The 16511-nt window shown below is 44.6% G+C and overlaps 1 protein-coding gene across 4 annotated transcripts in view; it reads right to left on the minus strand.

Annotated features, from left to right (window-relative positions):
• Positions 1 to 16511, minus strand: part of IPO5 (importin 5) — a 61727-nt gene that overhangs the window by 28228 nt on the left and 16988 nt on the right. For 3 of the 4 annotated variants that reach the window (XM_051850515.2, XM_051850516.2, XM_070048674.1), the window contains 6 exons: positions 15695 to 15788; positions 8535 to 8615; positions 5823 to 6015; positions 3458 to 3560; positions 1240 to 1336; positions 950 to 1054 (listed from right to left, as the gene is read on the minus strand). In XM_051850515.2, the coding sequence (XP_051706475.2) occupies positions 950 to 1054; positions 1240 to 1336; positions 3458 to 3560; positions 5823 to 6015; positions 8535 to 8615; positions 15695 to 15784 (669 nt within the window). In that variant the 5' untranslated portion in view covers positions 15785 to 15788. The remainder of the gene's footprint in view (positions 1 to 949; positions 1055 to 1239; positions 1337 to 3457; positions 3561 to 5822; positions 6016 to 8534; positions 8616 to 15694; positions 15789 to 16511) is intronic. The other variant, XM_008260122.4, reaches the window with a different exon arrangement.

Consider the following 16511-nt stretch of genomic DNA (forward strand, 5'->3'; position numbering starts at 1 on the left):
CAAAGTACTTCCTCCGCTGCAAATGTTGCTGCTATGTAAATCAAGGACCTCACAATTTCAGGGAAGCTTGTTAACAGTCTTAGAAGTAACAGCAACTGTGGTGGCAATGACAGCCCTTTATCAGTTCAGCTGTAGCTGCTGCATTTGGGTCATTTAGCAATCACCTACTCTAGCATGCCTTTTACTGTAGTAATGCCTGGAAAAAGCAGGCCACTTTATATTAACTTCTTTTTAGGTCTTCTTTGTATTTACTTATAGCCATAAAATGGCATTTTAAAAAAATCTTGTGGGTACATGAGTTATGTTACCTTTGCATTTAATAAAGTATGTGAGAAGTTACAATATGTGGCAAAAAAGGGAGTTTACATGTTTCACAAGGTTGAGAATCACAACTCCAACCTGCTCGATTTTATTCTAGCAGAAGGTAACATTGATTTATCCTTGGGAACTACTAACACAGTGAATTAACCATAAACTGCTTACTTCATAATGTGAACCGTTAAAAGCCCCATAGTTAACAGCAAGAACTATGCAGCCTGATACATGAATTCAAACTGTGATTCTACCACTTGCTGCAACTATGATCTGGGAAAAGTTTTTGATCTTCTCTTCCTTAACTTCTCTTTACATAAAACAGGCACTAAATCTCAAGGCTATATGGTTTATAGAAGAACCCTATGTAATTCATTCAGTGATAAGCATATGACTATTTATTCTATTTGTATTATAGGAAAATGTATAGCTCTGAATATTAAGAGATTAAAGAAGTTTTTCCAAAGCAATATATGTGTGCTCAGTGGGGACAGAGATGTGCAAGCTTCGTTCATTGCTGTAGCCTGAGTGCCAGCATATGACAAATATTTATGGAATAAATGCACTACAAAACTGATGAGAATTTAAACAAACTCTACAGAATGTAATTATGATTTATTTTATACGGTTTTCTTACCTGTAAGAATCCGGGTAACAAGTCTGCAAAATGTTTGAACAGAGTAACATTATGCTCATTTGCAAGTATAAATGCAGCTGTAGCTCTAGCAGATAATGTCCTGATCTAAAATGCAAAGTAAAAATGGCAAACATGAGACATTTTTTAATCATTAGGAGATTTTTTTTTTTAATCAGTAAAACTAGCATTTGTATTTTAAGGTATATAAGTAAAAATAGTCTAACATACTGATTTCTTTCACAAGTCAGATTATATTACATGCTAATATTAGTGGAATTGAAATTATTTACCAATGGATATTCCTGATCTTGCATACATTGAACTAGCATCCGCTTGATGACGTCTAAATAGTGCTGTTGTTGGTTCCCAAAAATTCCAGGAAAGTTCCTAAAAAATGATTCAAAGCACTCTTTATATTTTATATTATTAAACATCTTACTATTATATCTTAGTAAAACGCGAACTAATGAACATTTTCCTGATTCAAGATTATTCCTTGGTTGATCATCACCACTCCACGCTCTGGCTCTAAGCACTTTCTGTTGGGTGAATGGAAGTGAACATACTAGAGAGGTCAGACAAGGAGGAGAGGTTCTCAGCAGCCCATTTCCAGACCCAAGCTTTGTTCTTATCACCATCTCAGCTGGACACTGAGTTGGACTACAGGATGGGACAAGAATGACTGTGTTTTCTGACCATCTGCTCCTACACTTGGCGTCCCAGGGAATCCAAGTTCTGCTCTACTTTAAATTACGTATGCAATTTGATGAATTTCCCAACCTGGCTTGCTGATACAAACAAGATATAGCTAACAACTAAAGCAGTACCTTATTTAATGTCTAAAATGCATATGATCTTGAAAAGCTGCAAATTCAACATATTAGTCATATCTTATAGGTAACAGAAAACTATTATCTAACACAGTAGGGGTTAAAATAATCACCTAATTCTAAACTTGGCCCATTTGTTTATAAATATGTAGACAAATTGTTGAAGTATCTACAAAGCTGGGTGCTAGTGCTGTGGTGTAGTAGATAAGGCCGCAGGCTTGTGAGGCTGGCATCCCATTTGGGTGCTGGTTTCTATCCTAGCTGCTCCACTTCCAATCCAGCTCCCTGCTAATGGCCTGGGAGAGCAGCAGAAAAAGGCCCCAAGATGTCTCTTGCCACTCATGTGGGAGACCCAGATGAAGCTCCTGGCTTCGGCCTGGCCAGGCCATAGCAACTGTGGCTATCTGGGGAATAAACCAGCGAATGGAAGATCTCTCTCTGTGTCTCCCTCTTTCTTTCTCTGTAACTCATAAATAAATCTTAAAAAAGAAAAACTTTGCCACACAAGGTCCAGAAACATAATGCGAATTCAACAGCATTCTCTTCCCCAAAAATCATTGTTACAGTGTTCTTCTTCAGGGTCTCCTGTGTAGGTGGCAAGGGCCCAAACACTTGGGCCATCTTATGTTGCTTTCTCCAGGCCATTAACACAGAGCTGGATTGGAAGTAGAGCAGACAAAACATGAACCAGTGCCAATATGGGACGCCAGTGTTGCAGGCAGCAAGTTAACCCACTACGCCAACACAAGCTCTTAAAGAGGCCTTTAAGAGTTACAACCGGTAGGCTGGTGCTGTGGTGCAGTGAGTAAAACTGCTGCCTGCAGTGCCAGCATCCCATATGGAAACAAGTTTGAGTCCACTTCCAATCCAGCTCTCTGCTATGGCCTGGGAAAGCAGTAAAAGATGGCTCAAGTCCTTGGGTCCCTGAAGCCACATGGGCAATCCAGAAGAAGCTCCTGGCTTCGAATCATTCCAGGTCTGGCTGTTGCAGCCAGTTGGGGAGTGGACCAGTGGATGGGGGATCTCTCTCTGCCTCTCTGTAACTCTGCCTTTCAAATGAATAAATTTTTAGGGAAAAAAAAAGTTACAACTGGTAGTGTGTTAATCTCCAAACAAAGGGTGAAGAAATCACTCAAAAAAACTTTCAGAATCATAAGTGACAAAAAGAAAATAAGAACTTTTATTACATAAAGAAAGGCTCATAATGTGAAAGTTTTCCCAATTTTGTTTTCAACACGAACCTAAACCTTACCTAAAGGAATTACTCTAAAAAAATGTTTAGTACCAATTTAAAAACTCTTATACATTATTTTTACTTGAGAGAAGGTGTCAGAGTGAACTTCTATCTGCTGGTTCACTCCCTCCCCAACTGGTTGGGAGCTGGAAACTGAATCCCAGTCTCCCATTTGAGTGGCAGAGTCAACCCCGAGACTTCACCTGCTGCCTCGCAGTACGCAGATCAGCAGGAAGCTGGAGCCAGGAACGCAGCAGGGACTTGAACCCAGGCAATCACAGTGGGATGCAAGCACCTCGACCAGTGTCTGAACTGCTAGGTCAAATGCCCATCCCTAAAGGTATTATTTTTATTTTAAATCTGAACAGTTAAACTATGCTAAACCCATTAATTGAAATGTGCTTGGACAGGGGATATTGCACAGACTCAGATCACGGAATTTACCAGAAAATGTGCAGAGCAGCCTCCCGCAGACCCATATTCTGAGAGCTGACTGAGTCGAAAAGGAACTTCAGCCCTTCAGGCCACTGGTTGTTGCCATCCTCATCTAAAAAGTAAAGAAACCTGGGCATAAGGTGCAGAAGGCAAACTTCAGAAGGTTAAAGACAAAATCTTCCGTTTCATAAGCTTCACTCAAAACACGCAGCAATGGAACATGCCACTTGCCTCTGTATTCTAAAAATTCCCGCAAAATTAAGTTCCTAAACCACAAAATGCCATCATAATCTAGTTAAGAACACAACAAAACTGTATATCTGGATCACATGGCCATAGATTTTAACAGTGGTTATTTCTATGGAGTGGCATTTGAAAAGGCAGCATTTGTAATTCTATATAGATATGACTGGTTGGATATACACACTAGTTATATTGTTAATAACTAGGTAAAGAGCCAGGTACTTATCCTGGTCTCCCATGGAGTGCAGGGGCCCAAGCACTTGGGCCATCCTCACTGCTTTCCCAGGCCACAGCAGAGAGCTGGACTGGAAGAGGAGCAACCGGGACTCCGCCGCAGGCAGAAGATTAGCCAAATGAGCCATGGCGCTGGCCCCAAGTAATGATCACTTTCTAAATGGAGCAGGAATCCTATGACCCATAGAGGAGCTTACACTTTACAGATGGTATCCCTATGCTTATTCTCAAATAAGGTTTAAAAATTTTTAATGAAACTTTGTAAATGAGTAACCATAAAAACCCACTGTACTATTTATAAGACTCACTGGTTATACTGTCACAAGGAGTTACAGCCTTTAAAGATGAGTTATAGACTTTTTCTTACTAAAATTTTCCTTGCATTTGAGAACTCTCAACAAATGATAAGTGTGCTGCTTAGGTGACATTAAAAAATAAAACTAAACATCTTAATCTGTCTCTTCAACGTAAAGGTAAGCTTTGAGGGGAACTCAAAGAAATGCTTTAAAAAAATCTACAAGGGGCTGACTGTAGCACAGCAGATTAAGCCAAGGCCTACAGTGCCAGCATCCCATATGGGTGCCGGTTCAAGTCCTGGCTACTCCACTTCCAACCCAGCTCCCTGCTAACACGCCTGGGAAAGCTGCAGGAAGATGACCAAAGTGCTTGGGCCTCTGCACCAACATGGGAGACCCAGAAGTAGCTCCTGGCTTTGGCCCTGGCACAACCCCAGCTGCTTCAGCCATTTTGGGAGTGAACCAGCAGATGGAAGATCTTTCTCTGTCACTCTGCCCCCAAATAAATGAAAAACTTAGAAAATACAACCTGCAAAAAAGCATTCTTGGAAATGTTTCTATTAAGTGATTTCTTCAAGTATTTATTTATTTGAGAAGCAAAGACACAGACAAGGGTTCTTATCTGCTGGTTCACTCTCCAAACACCTACAAGAGCTGGGGTTGGGCCTGCTGAAGATGGGAGTGTGGAACCCAACCTAGGTCTCCCATATGGGGAGGGACCCAATTGCTTGCATCAACACCTCTACCTCCCAGGAAGCTAGAATAAGGAGGAGAGCCAGGGCTTGAACCCAGGCACTCCAATAAGGGATGTGTGAGCCTCAACTCAGCATCTTAACCACTGTGCCCAACCCCTGCCCCTTCAGTGATTCTGAATGAGAAATAACGTCACCTATAAAAATTCACATCTGCATGCTTAAAATCTGAGTACAGAACTTGCTAAGCTACTTAAAATGACTGTCACCATGTACTAAGCACAATCAACAATATTCTCTTATCTACTCCTTATCTTCTTGAGGTATCCTTCTCAACTACTAAAATGTCATCTGAATGAACAGAGTTTGTAAGTATATGTATATGTATGGATCCTATCAAAACAATTTGCGAAGAACATTCAATTGTATTAACATTTCTGGTTGACTGAAAAGGATTTTTATGGTGTGTAAATGTATTTCTTTTTATCTAATTCTTTAAAAATATTTCTGGGCATTTTATAACATACAAGGTAGTAAAGCATTAATAGCATACGTATATAATTTATCAAAATACGTATGTATTATCAAAAGCACCTGGTGCCCACAGAGTTGTACTTCAACTGGCAGGTTGAAGCTAAGAAGTAGGTTATATCATTAAGTAGCCCATGCTCGTAAAACTTTACACACTAAGAAGGAAACATAACTGGTAATTTGCAAGCAAACTACTTTCCCACATAGAATTAAGTACTAATGACATTTCACAAACAGTTGTAACTTATGGCTCCAAAAGCACTCACTCTGAACAAAAGAAATGGTACTCATGTACCCATGAATCAATCTTCCATTGAAAGAAAAAGGAAGGACATAACCACTTTTTCTAAAACCTATGAGGTGGATTTTCATATGTACCTATTAAATTCCTGGCCAGTTCTGCAGCAATATCACAAATTTTCTTCCTCATGCTAGATTGTGTTTCCATCTGTATAATCATCAGTAGTTCACTCTTGATGGCAGTCTGGACCTCAGACGGAAGAGCTGGATAGACTTCATCAAATGCAGAGGACAAAAGACGTCTGAGGAGAACGGCAGCCATTTGTCTCGCCTATAAATAGATAACACTGTTAATAACTTCATGTCTTACTCGAGGAAATATTTCCAACAAACTAGATTCACTGTGCCGTTGACGTATTTCACCACTCTATTTTTATAATCCGTCTCCAAAGCACTTTGCTTGTAAATCAAAGTTAACATCAGGCTACTGTATAGCAAGTGCCACCTACTAAGCATTTTTCCTTGCAGTAGAGGGAAACTCCTAAACACTAGAATTCAAGCAGGAACACGTATCTCCACTATAAGCCTGTCCTTAATTCCTATATGGAATAGTCTTTGGAGGAAAAGCAAATCTTACACCACAAAGCCTAGTGCTCTTTTCCTTCCTGCCAATCCATCTGGTTTTCATTCTATAACAGAAGTGTCTACCACCTAACCTCAGGCTCCCAGCCGGGCCTATCTTGTTATATAACTGCCCTTTCATGAGCACTTTATATAAAAGGCTATGAAATCTATCTTTTCATGCAAACATTGCAAGTTCTCCATACCTTAAAGTGCTCATCAATCTCAATACTTTGTAAATCCCATTTAAAAATCTGAGGAATACATTTAAGTTTGACATTTTCTGTATAAAACAGTAGCTGAGACAACGATCATTCTAAAAATTTATCTTATCAAACCAATAAACCATTGAGAACACCAAACCCTATCTCTCCTGCTCTCAGTTTTTTCCAGATTGTTACTACTCATTATCACTATACTTTGGGACTGTGACCAACAAGAAAAAGTTAGGCTATACAAATAAAATTTGCCATTTTTTTCCTCTATTACTTTTCCCTGGGAAATCTTTATATTGAATAGTTTATGGTAGGTTGCAAAAAATTTTAACAAGTCTAACATATGCTCTATATAAAGAATTCAAAGTGGTTAAAATTTTTATAAAAATGTTTGAAAATAGTGTGCAGCTCTTCTCACACAAATGCTAAAACCTCTGAAGCCACAAATCAAGATGCTGAGGCTAATTCACCACCATCCATTTCTTCACTCAAATTAAAACAGGATTTTATACAGACTTTAAAAAAATAAAACATAGGGGCCGGCGCTATGGTGTAGTAGGTTAGACCTCCACCTGCGGCACTGGCATCCCACGTGGGTGCTGGTTCGTGTCTTGGCTACCCTTCTTCCAATCCAGCTCTTTGCTTTTGGCCTGGGAAAGCAGAGGAAAACTGCCCAGGTGCTTGGCCCCTGCATCCACATGGGAGACTCGAAGGAAACTCCTGGCTCCTGACTTTGGATAGGCCAAACTTGTCATTGTGGTCATTTAGGGAATGAACCAGCTGACAGAGGCTCTTTGCCTCTCCCTGTATCTGTAACTCTGCCTCTCATGTAAATAAATACATCTTTTAAAAAATTAAAACAAATAAAAAGCCTTTTATAATCTATTTTAAAACTCTGTAGCATTTGTATAATGTTTTATATGTGCTATAAGGGGATAACAAACTCCCAATATTCGCAGACAAGAAGTCAGGAGAAACACTATGTAAAAGTTAGGTCTGATTTAATTTCCATCAAGTATTAGCAAAAGCATTTGCTTACAATGCAATTATTAGCAAAGAAACTTTACCAACTATAAATGAAATGTTTCCTAGGTAGAGAAGCTCTTTAGACTTCAGTATTTTGACATTTTCTCCAAAGTAAAGATATTCTTTGACACTCAATATTTATGAAGACACTGCTTTATAAGGAAGAAAAAAATAAAATTAGCTGCTAATTATATAGGACAGCAGTAAACTACAAAACTTGGGAATAATACTGATTTATCAGAAAAAAGAGAATTCTTAAAATCCATCCAAATATGAATTTGGGACAGCAGGTAATTCGCTAAAATCCCTTGTTAAAAACAAAGATTTATTCAATTATTTCAAAGTCAGAGTGACACACAGCTCTTCCATCCGCTGGTTCACTCCTCAGGTGGCTGCAACTGCCAGGGCTGGGCCAGACTGAAGCCAAGAGCCAGGAGTCTCCCACATGAGTGGCAGGGGCTCAAACCCTTGAGGCCTCTTCTGCTGCTTTCCCCAGGCCATTAGCAGGCAGCTGGCAACTACATGGGATGCTGATGTCACAGGTAGCAGCTTTATCCACTACACCACAATGCTGGCCGCTAAAATCCATTTTTAAAGAATTCTAGAATGTGTTTTTGAGCACATCTTCAGCACATATGCTTCAACCAGAGAAGGCTCAAAGCATACATTTAAGACAGATATAAATGTATTTTTTCAAAACATCTGGTAACATTGAAATGCTGAAAGAATTTCCTCCTTTAGAATGAACTATGTCAATAAACATAATTTTTATAGCTGCAGAAATCATTTAAAACTTATTTATAAAACCATTAACTTCATCTACTTTGAACTTATCATCTTCTAAGAAAATTCTCATTTTTAGTACAGGAACTCCTACATAGCTTTTAGCAAACAGCAAGTTCCAAGTTCTAGCAACGTCTCTGCAGTGAACAACAATTCTGATTCTCCATCCTGACCCTCCTCTAACGTCCCCAGACTCAGGCAGTACCTCCTCCGCAGCGGCTGTATTTCTGATGGCTTGTAAGAGGAATGTGATCTTTGACTGGCCCGGGATATTTTCATAGGTTTCCTATAGGAAAAAGAAAATTGAAGGTTACAGTTTGTCAGAAAACGAAATGAAAAGTGGCAAGGATCAATGCACGGGAATGTGAGAAGTCCTTTAATCTAGGCCTGCTGTGAACCCATGACTGCTCTAGATAGAGTGGGAAAACGAGGATGTGCAAGGCTTTAGTTATCAAGTTCCATTCTACCCACCTCTCCTCCATCAATATTTGGTATGTGTATTCATGTTTTCCCCATGCATAGTTCCTAGCTAATAAAACTCCAGGCCTGAGAAGGGCCAAACAAACTGTCAGATGTAGTCTAAGCTACTATGGTACAAATACGGGCCCATCAAGTATCAGAAAAAGGGAAAGCATTCGAATTCTTCAAGCTGCATTTTCTTTCAAGCAAGGAATTATACAAACACCGTATTAGGTACACAGATAAATGAATATGGAGAGGAGAAATCCGGCCAGGAGACTTTAATATCATTTCTAGACCTATTAGCTAAAAGTTGTGTGACTCAGGATATGTTTCTCCTTTTCTGTTAATAATGTAAAATCAGGACAAAACAACAATAGAAAGTTGATATTAAGAGACTGTCAAAATGAACAAAAAAACAAGACACACTGCATGTTGTCTACCAAAGTTTAAGAAAAACAGACTCATGTGCCACTCTTAAGAATGGCAGTCTTGGGGCCAGCGCTGTGGCGCAGCGGGTTAAAGCCCTGGCTTGAGGTGCCAGCATCCCATGTGGGCGCCGGTTCTGGTCCTGGCTACTCCTCTTCCGATCCAGCTCTCTGCTATGGCCTGGGAAAGCAGGAGAAGACGGCCCTAGTCCTTGGGCCCCTGCACCCATGTGGGAGAGCTGTAAGAAGCTCCTGGGTCCCTTCTTTGGATCTGTGTTGCTCCGGCTGTTGCTGCCATCTGGGGAGTGAACCAGCGGATGGAAGACCTCTCTCACTCTCTTTACCTCTCTCTGTAGCCCTGACTTTCAAATAAATAAATTAAATCTTAAAAAAAAAAAAAAAAAAAAAAAAAAAAAAAAAAAAAAAGGAATGGCAGTCTTGGCTGGCGCCGGAGATTAATAGGCTAATCTTCCCACCTAGCGGCGCCGGCACACGGGGTTCTAGTCCCGGTCGGGGCACCGGATTCTGTCCCGGTCGCCCCTCTTCCAGGCCAGCTCTCTGCTGTGGCCAGGGAGTGCAGTGGAGGATGGCCCAAGTGCTTGGGCCCTGTACCCATGGGAGACCAGGAGAAGCACCTGGCTCCTGCCATCGGATCAGCGCGGTGCGCCGGCTGCAGCACGCCAACCACGGCGGCCATTGGAGGGTGAACCAACGGCAAAGGAAGGCCCTTCTCTCTGTCGCTCTCTCTCTCACTGTCCACTCTGCCTGTCAAAAAAAAAAAAAAAAAAGTCTTCAAGGTTTCAGAGGTGGAATTTCTGACTCTGCAGGGCAGCTGACCGTGCAGGTAGGCTGTATTCTGTAACCCTGCACTGTGCATCCACTAAAGACATCCCAAAATGCAGTTAAAATGTTCCTTCCCTGGTCACACGCGTTGTGTTTGAAGGTCTCAGTAAGACAGAGGGCTAGTGGCTACTGCACCCCATGGGAGACCAGGAGAAGCACCTGGCTCCTGGCTTTGGATCAGCCCGGTGTGCCGGCCGCAGCGGCCATTGGAGGGTGAACCAACGGCAAAAGGAAGACCTTTCTCTCTGTCTCACTGTCCACTCTGCCTGTTTAAAAAAAAAAAAAGGCAGTCTTTTACTATGGAAAAGCAATGAATTAGAGCACACTGGAATTGTCTTTCCTTAGAAGCCTCTTAGCAAACGATGACCCACTCTCATCTATCCACTTTAAGGGTGTAATGCAGATGACATTAATTTCTTAGCAGTCTGAGTTCACAAAGAGGTTGCCTGCTCTCTCGCTGTTACCACAACTCTACAATCTCTCTGGCTTCTCTGGACCAAAGTGGCAAAGGAGGAAGAATAAGGCTACTACTCTGAAATCACATCTCCCTTATGCCTTCTAAGTGCTCACTGGTATCCCTGAGATATCGACAGATGAGGTAATAAAGACTTACAAGTTAAATGACTTGCCAAGATCAGACAATAAAGAGCAGACAGAACTCTGGTCTTCTGAAGCCAACCACACTCAAAATGCCCCTGCACTAAAAGCTCTGGGCTTTTACCCCCACTTAACAATCAGGCCTACAAGTATTTATGCAGCGGGGCCGGTGCTGTAGCATAGCAGGTAAAGCCGCAGCCTGCAGGGCCGGCATCCCAGATGGGTGCCGATTTGGGACCCAGCTGCTCCACTTCCGATCCAGCTCTCTGCTATGGCCTGGGAAAGCAGTAGAAGATGGCCCAAGTCCTTGGGCCCCTGCACCCACATGGGAGACCTGGAAGAAGCTCCTGGCTCCTGATTGGCACAGCTTTGGCAGTTGCAGCCATCTGGGGAGTGAACCAGCGGATGGAAGACTCTCTCTGTGTAACTGAGACTTTCAAGTAAAATAAATCAATCTTTTAAAAAAAAAAAAAGTATTTACGCAGTGACACACAGCTTCCAAACATCTTCAACATGTCTCATTCTGAGGAAGGACTGATCTGGCGGAAAGGAGAATTGAAGATCTGAAACTCCCCAGTTCTGTTCTAGTAAAAATCACTTAGGAACCTACCAATGCTGAAAACTGTGCCAAAAAATGTTCACAGCTGAGAAGATGGTCTGAATTTATTTATCCAGAAATGATAATTTATGTAAAGATGTTCACAAGCTGACTGCAAAAATGGATATGTACTTGAGACTTTTCACTTAATTTTTACTGAAGTTAACTCAAAAACAATACAACTTCTTCATTTTTAAGTTTTCTTCTTTGCACCTAGCTTAGCCCCTCAATGCACTGTTGATGGCAAACATGTCACCACTTAAATTTCCAGGGGTTCTTAATCAAGTACTTGAAAGAAATTCTTGGCCGGCGCCCTGGCTCAATAGGCTAATCCTCCGCCTAGCGGCGCCGGCACATCAGGTTCTAGTCCCGGTCAGGGCGCCGGATTCTGTCCCAGTTGCCCCTCTTCCAGGCCAGCTCTCCGCTGTGGCCAGGGAGTGCAGTGGAGGATGGCCCAAGTGCTTGGGCCCTGTACCCCATGGGAGACCAGGAGAAGTACCTGGCTCCTGGCTTCGGATCAGCGCAGTGCGCTGGCCGCGGCGGGCATTGGAGGGTGAACCAACGGCAAAAGGAAGACCTTTCTCTCTGTCTCTGTCTCTCTCACTCTCCACTCTGCCTGTCAAAAATAAAAAATAAAAAATAAATAAATAAATAAAAAGAAATTCTTTCCCAGGCTATCACCCTCAGAAAGTCCAGTGTCAAGTTTGAGACTCTCCTACCCCTGCCCAGGTGGAACCACAGGTGTGACTGTGCCAACTCCAGCATAGACATAAAAGCATAAAGTCAGGCAGCCTCCATAATGAACTAAAGCCAATGGTGGGAGAGTTTAGCACAGTGACATCTGACTCCTGAGAGGGTTCTTCCCATTTGATAAGTTCCACTGTGGTAACCCAAATATCACGTTACACAGTGGTCAAGGATAACGGCTGCACAAAAAGAACACAGCCTTTAAATTAAAAGTGTAACTTTTTATTAGCCCAAACAGACTAGGTTCCACAAAGGCAGGGCTGGCGTCTCTTCACCTTTGTTCCCTGTGTACCTAGCATATTAAAGTACAGCAAATAGTACACAGTATTTCTGAGACTATTCCCCCAGCACCAGTCAGTCACTGAGGTTCAGTGAGCATCCTCGGTGTTGTGGAAAATAAAATGTCAATTCTATGACCCCACCTCACAGAATCATACGATGTGAAGATTCTCTTCCTCTCTCTCTGTCCAAAAAGGAGAAAAGCTCATCTCACTCATTCCACATATATCTATAGTAATCCCAACTAGCATGAGAAAATGTCAGAGATAAGCAACTTTCTCCTATGAATACCCTGGCTCCGCAACAATCGGGTATAGTTTTCGCACATCATCCTCTGCAATTCAAAGATCAACAATGATGTTCTATATCAAAGCCAATGAGGAACAAGGTCTGGATAATGAATAATCATAGGATTATACAGTCTACCCATATGACTAATAAAATATATGAGATATGTCTTACAAAAATGTCCAGTGGCAGGTGTTTGGTCCAGCAGTTAAGAACACCTGTATCCTGTACTGGACTACCAGGGTTCAAGTCCTGGCTCCAGTTCCTAATTCCAGCTTCCTGCCAATGCAGACCCTGTAAGGCGGCAGAAGGCTCAAGTAGTGGCATCCCTGCCACCCAAGTGGGAGACCTGCTTTGCGTTCCCATCTCCTGGCTTCCATCAGGACTCAGGAGTAACCAACCACGGAAGCGCTGTCTCCGTCTCTCGAATAAAAAAATAAATACTAAATTCCAGTCATGAATATCATGGAGAGTCAACGCTGGAGCACATGTCAATCATTTATTCATATTAATTATATTTTGAGACTAGGAGGCATTCAAATAATTTCTTCAAATACAAGAAACACTTTCTGTAAAGTTAAAAAAATTCTTGGAGCTTTAATGGAATATAATATAAAGCCTATCAAATGGCTTATACAATGGGAAAAGTTTTAATTTTTATATAATTTTAAGTTATGAAGTCCTTCAACAATTTCAAAAAAATTTAACAAAAGTTTTTTATTGTATTTGATTTCATATTTGAATATAAAACAAGCCACCTTAGTCAACAGTTTGGTATTTATGTGTCAACTAAGTATTTTTGACTTAGTGAATTACAAAAATATTTACTGAGCCCTTGCCAATGCTTTAGTTACAAGAAAACACTTGTTTGCTGTATCAATGCCTTAGTACTCAATCTTATGTAGTTTACTTATAAATGGCTTATTTTGTATGGCAAAAAAGAACAGAGTATTAAGCTCTTTACATGCCACTTCTTCTCAAATATTCTGCTTTCCCAAGAAATTCTATTTACAGACCAACTTAGTGCTGTAATGTATGGCAGCAGGAGACTTCCTTCTAGTACGTATTTTCTTTGGTCAAGTTAAGAAAATTCTCTGCCACACTACCTCCTTTACAAATGAATATATGCTCAGGATACACAAAGAAAATAAGAATGTGGTATAGGAATGTTTTCCTGAGAATAAATAAGAGAATAACAGCACTCATCTCCAGTTGTTCTTTAAGAGAAAATGTGCTGAAGGCTGCTAACTATCCCCAAAGTGATGTAAGTGATAGAAGATTTACAACAGGCACCAATTGGAATTCAAGCTGAACCAGACACTGCTATTTAGTTGAACAGAAGAGAGATTCCCCACCAGGCTTGACAATGGAGACTTAAGCAACTAGAGGGAAGTAGGAGAATTAAACTAGCTTACTACTTACAATGCTTTCCTGCTTTGTAAAACACGGAGATTTCTATTATGGGTTGGGATTAAGAACTTAGTTTTGGTGAAAAATTATCCTTAGAGTTAGCAGAAAGCGTCAAAAAAAATTTTGGCATCATCATATCCTGAGTGCTGACTAATTCATGCATATTACTTCTGAAGACAAGTGCTACTTTTAAGTATTCTACAAATAAACCTGGCAAAGCATGCAAAGGTAGGTATATATAGTTCCATGTATAGGACTAGTTTTAAGAGTGAACACTAGTTTTAAGAGTTCATACGGATTACTCGCACAAATCATACATCTCTCCCCACAAAACTCATGTGGTTATGCGAAATACACGGAGTTGAAAATCCAAGTTGCAGACCAGTGTGTGTATTCCCATCGAACGTAAACTGATATGCGCTTTACCTTTGGGGAACAGGACTAAATTCTGGTCTGCTGATTTTTTCACTCGGGACATGTCCTGTGCGCCTAAGTCAATAAGAAGTCATTAGGATAGAGAGAATAGTTCAAAGTGCTTCACACAGAACCAAGCTTCTGGTTGATTTCCTCGAACCACCAGCTGCGGCCAGCACATCCTCCACACTGTGGTTTCAAAGCCAATGTTTTTAAAACTTCAGGCCCACGAACGCAGAAGAGGTCCCGTGCCTTGAGTTCATCAGCCATACCCAAGTCAATTCTCCCTCTGTAAGAATACTTAGCTGAACTTCACCGAATCACAAGAACCTCCACGTGGTTGCAAGAACTCTGTATAATCGAGTCTGAAGGTCTGCTTGCTCTGACAGTGCACGCGGAAGCCGCTGGCAAGTTCCTAAGTTGCTCCCTTCCCTGGAAGCACCCACATACACTGACACTGGGACACCACTCCTCCACGGAGCCCAATCTCGATGCTCCTGGGTCAGCCTGCTTACAGGTTTATTTGAAATAATGTCTCCCGAAACTATTATACCCACAGCTCCACCTCTGGGAGGCCAGGATCCAGAGGTGGTTTAAAAAAAAAAAAAGAGGGCGGGAGGGATTCAGGTTAGATTGAATGGCACTGGCCCAGTTACACAACGGAAGTTCCAGGACAGCCCATTTATGCTAGGAGACCACAAATCTCCAGGGATCAAAGAAAATCCCGTCTGAACCCGCAGCAGAGTCGGATGGAAACTGCTTGGAAAGAAACCCCGAAGGCAACTTCACCGAACTGCGGTGGATTCAGACCGGGGGGCGAGGGCTCGGAGGGAGAAGGGGCGACCCGGCGGGGCACCCATTTCCGAGGCGGGGACCCGGCAGGGAGGGACAGCGGGCGTGGGCGGCGAGCGGGCAGCAGCCGGGGGTCCGCGAGGCCCGGCGGCCGCCGCTCCCGCCCGCGGGCAGCCCGGGGAGGCGGGGGCCCGGCGCCCGGCGGCACCCACACCCCGCCCGGCCGCCGGCTCTCGCATCTGGGTGGGGGCAGCGCGTCAGCAGCGGCCGCACGTGTGCGAGCGGCGGCGGGGAGGTAACTGGCGCCGGGCGCCGCGGCTCCGAGAGCCGGAAGGGCCCGGGAGCCGCCGCCGCCGCCGGCCGCCTCACACGTGGGCTGCGGGCCGCCGCCCGCCGGGCCCGGCCTGCGCGGCGCCGCGGAGGGGCCGAGGCCCCGGCGCGGCTGCGGGCGGCGGGGAGGGGGCGGCGCGCCGGCTGGGGCGCGGGGACGGGGGCGGCGAGCTCCGTTACCTCTGCCTGTTTCCGGACCACATTGTCTGGGCTGAGCAGGTTTCCCAGGAGCAGGTAGAACTGTTGCTGCTCCGCCGCGGCCGCCGCCATTGCGCTAGGCGTGAGAGAGAGAGAAGGAGGGAGGGGAGACAGGAGCCGTGAGGCGCGCTGGCGGGCCGGCGGGAGGGGCGGGGGCGGGCCCAGCGCGGGGACCGGCACCAGCGGCGGCGCGGGGCTGGGGGGCCGGGCGGGAAGGGCGGGGCAAAGGGGAAAGGGGAGGACGGGGCGGGGCCTCGAGACCTCTCACCCCGCCGCCGCTGCCGGCGCCGGCGCCCTATTGGCCCTGGCCGCGGGGGGCGGGGCCTCGGCGGCCTCCTCGGGGGCCGCGCCGATTGGCCACGCACCCTGCAGCGCCGTCACTGGCCGCGCGCGCCGGGCCGCCGGGCTGGGCTGGGGGTGGGGGTGGCGGCCGCCGGCCTCGCTGCGCGGCTGGGGCCGGGGGCCGCGTCGCTGGGGCAGCGGGAGGGGCCGGCTGGCGGGCCTGGCCGCGGCCATAGGGGCGTGAGGTCGGCTGGGGGGGAGGGGCCTGCTCCCGAGCGCGGGAGATTTCGGCGCCGCGGGCTGGCCGGCCGCTCCCCCGCCGGCCCGCAGCCTGAGGAGCGGGTCCCGGCGCCTCGGCTCTGGGGACCCTGGCCCCCACGCTCGGGGAGGGGCGATCCTCTGGAACCCACTTCCGCCTCATTCCCGCTCCCGGCCTGCACAGACCCCCTGAGTCTGTCAGGCCCTCCGGCCTCCCCTGGGTGTGACTCAGGCCCGGGGCTTGCCCGGAAGAGGGGTT

This window comes from Oryctolagus cuniculus, chromosome 9, assembly GCF_964237555.1.
Source record: "Oryctolagus cuniculus chromosome 9, mOryCun1.1, whole genome shotgun sequence".
NCBI classification, from domain to species: domain Eukaryota; kingdom Metazoa; phylum Chordata; class Mammalia; order Lagomorpha; family Leporidae; genus Oryctolagus; species Oryctolagus cuniculus.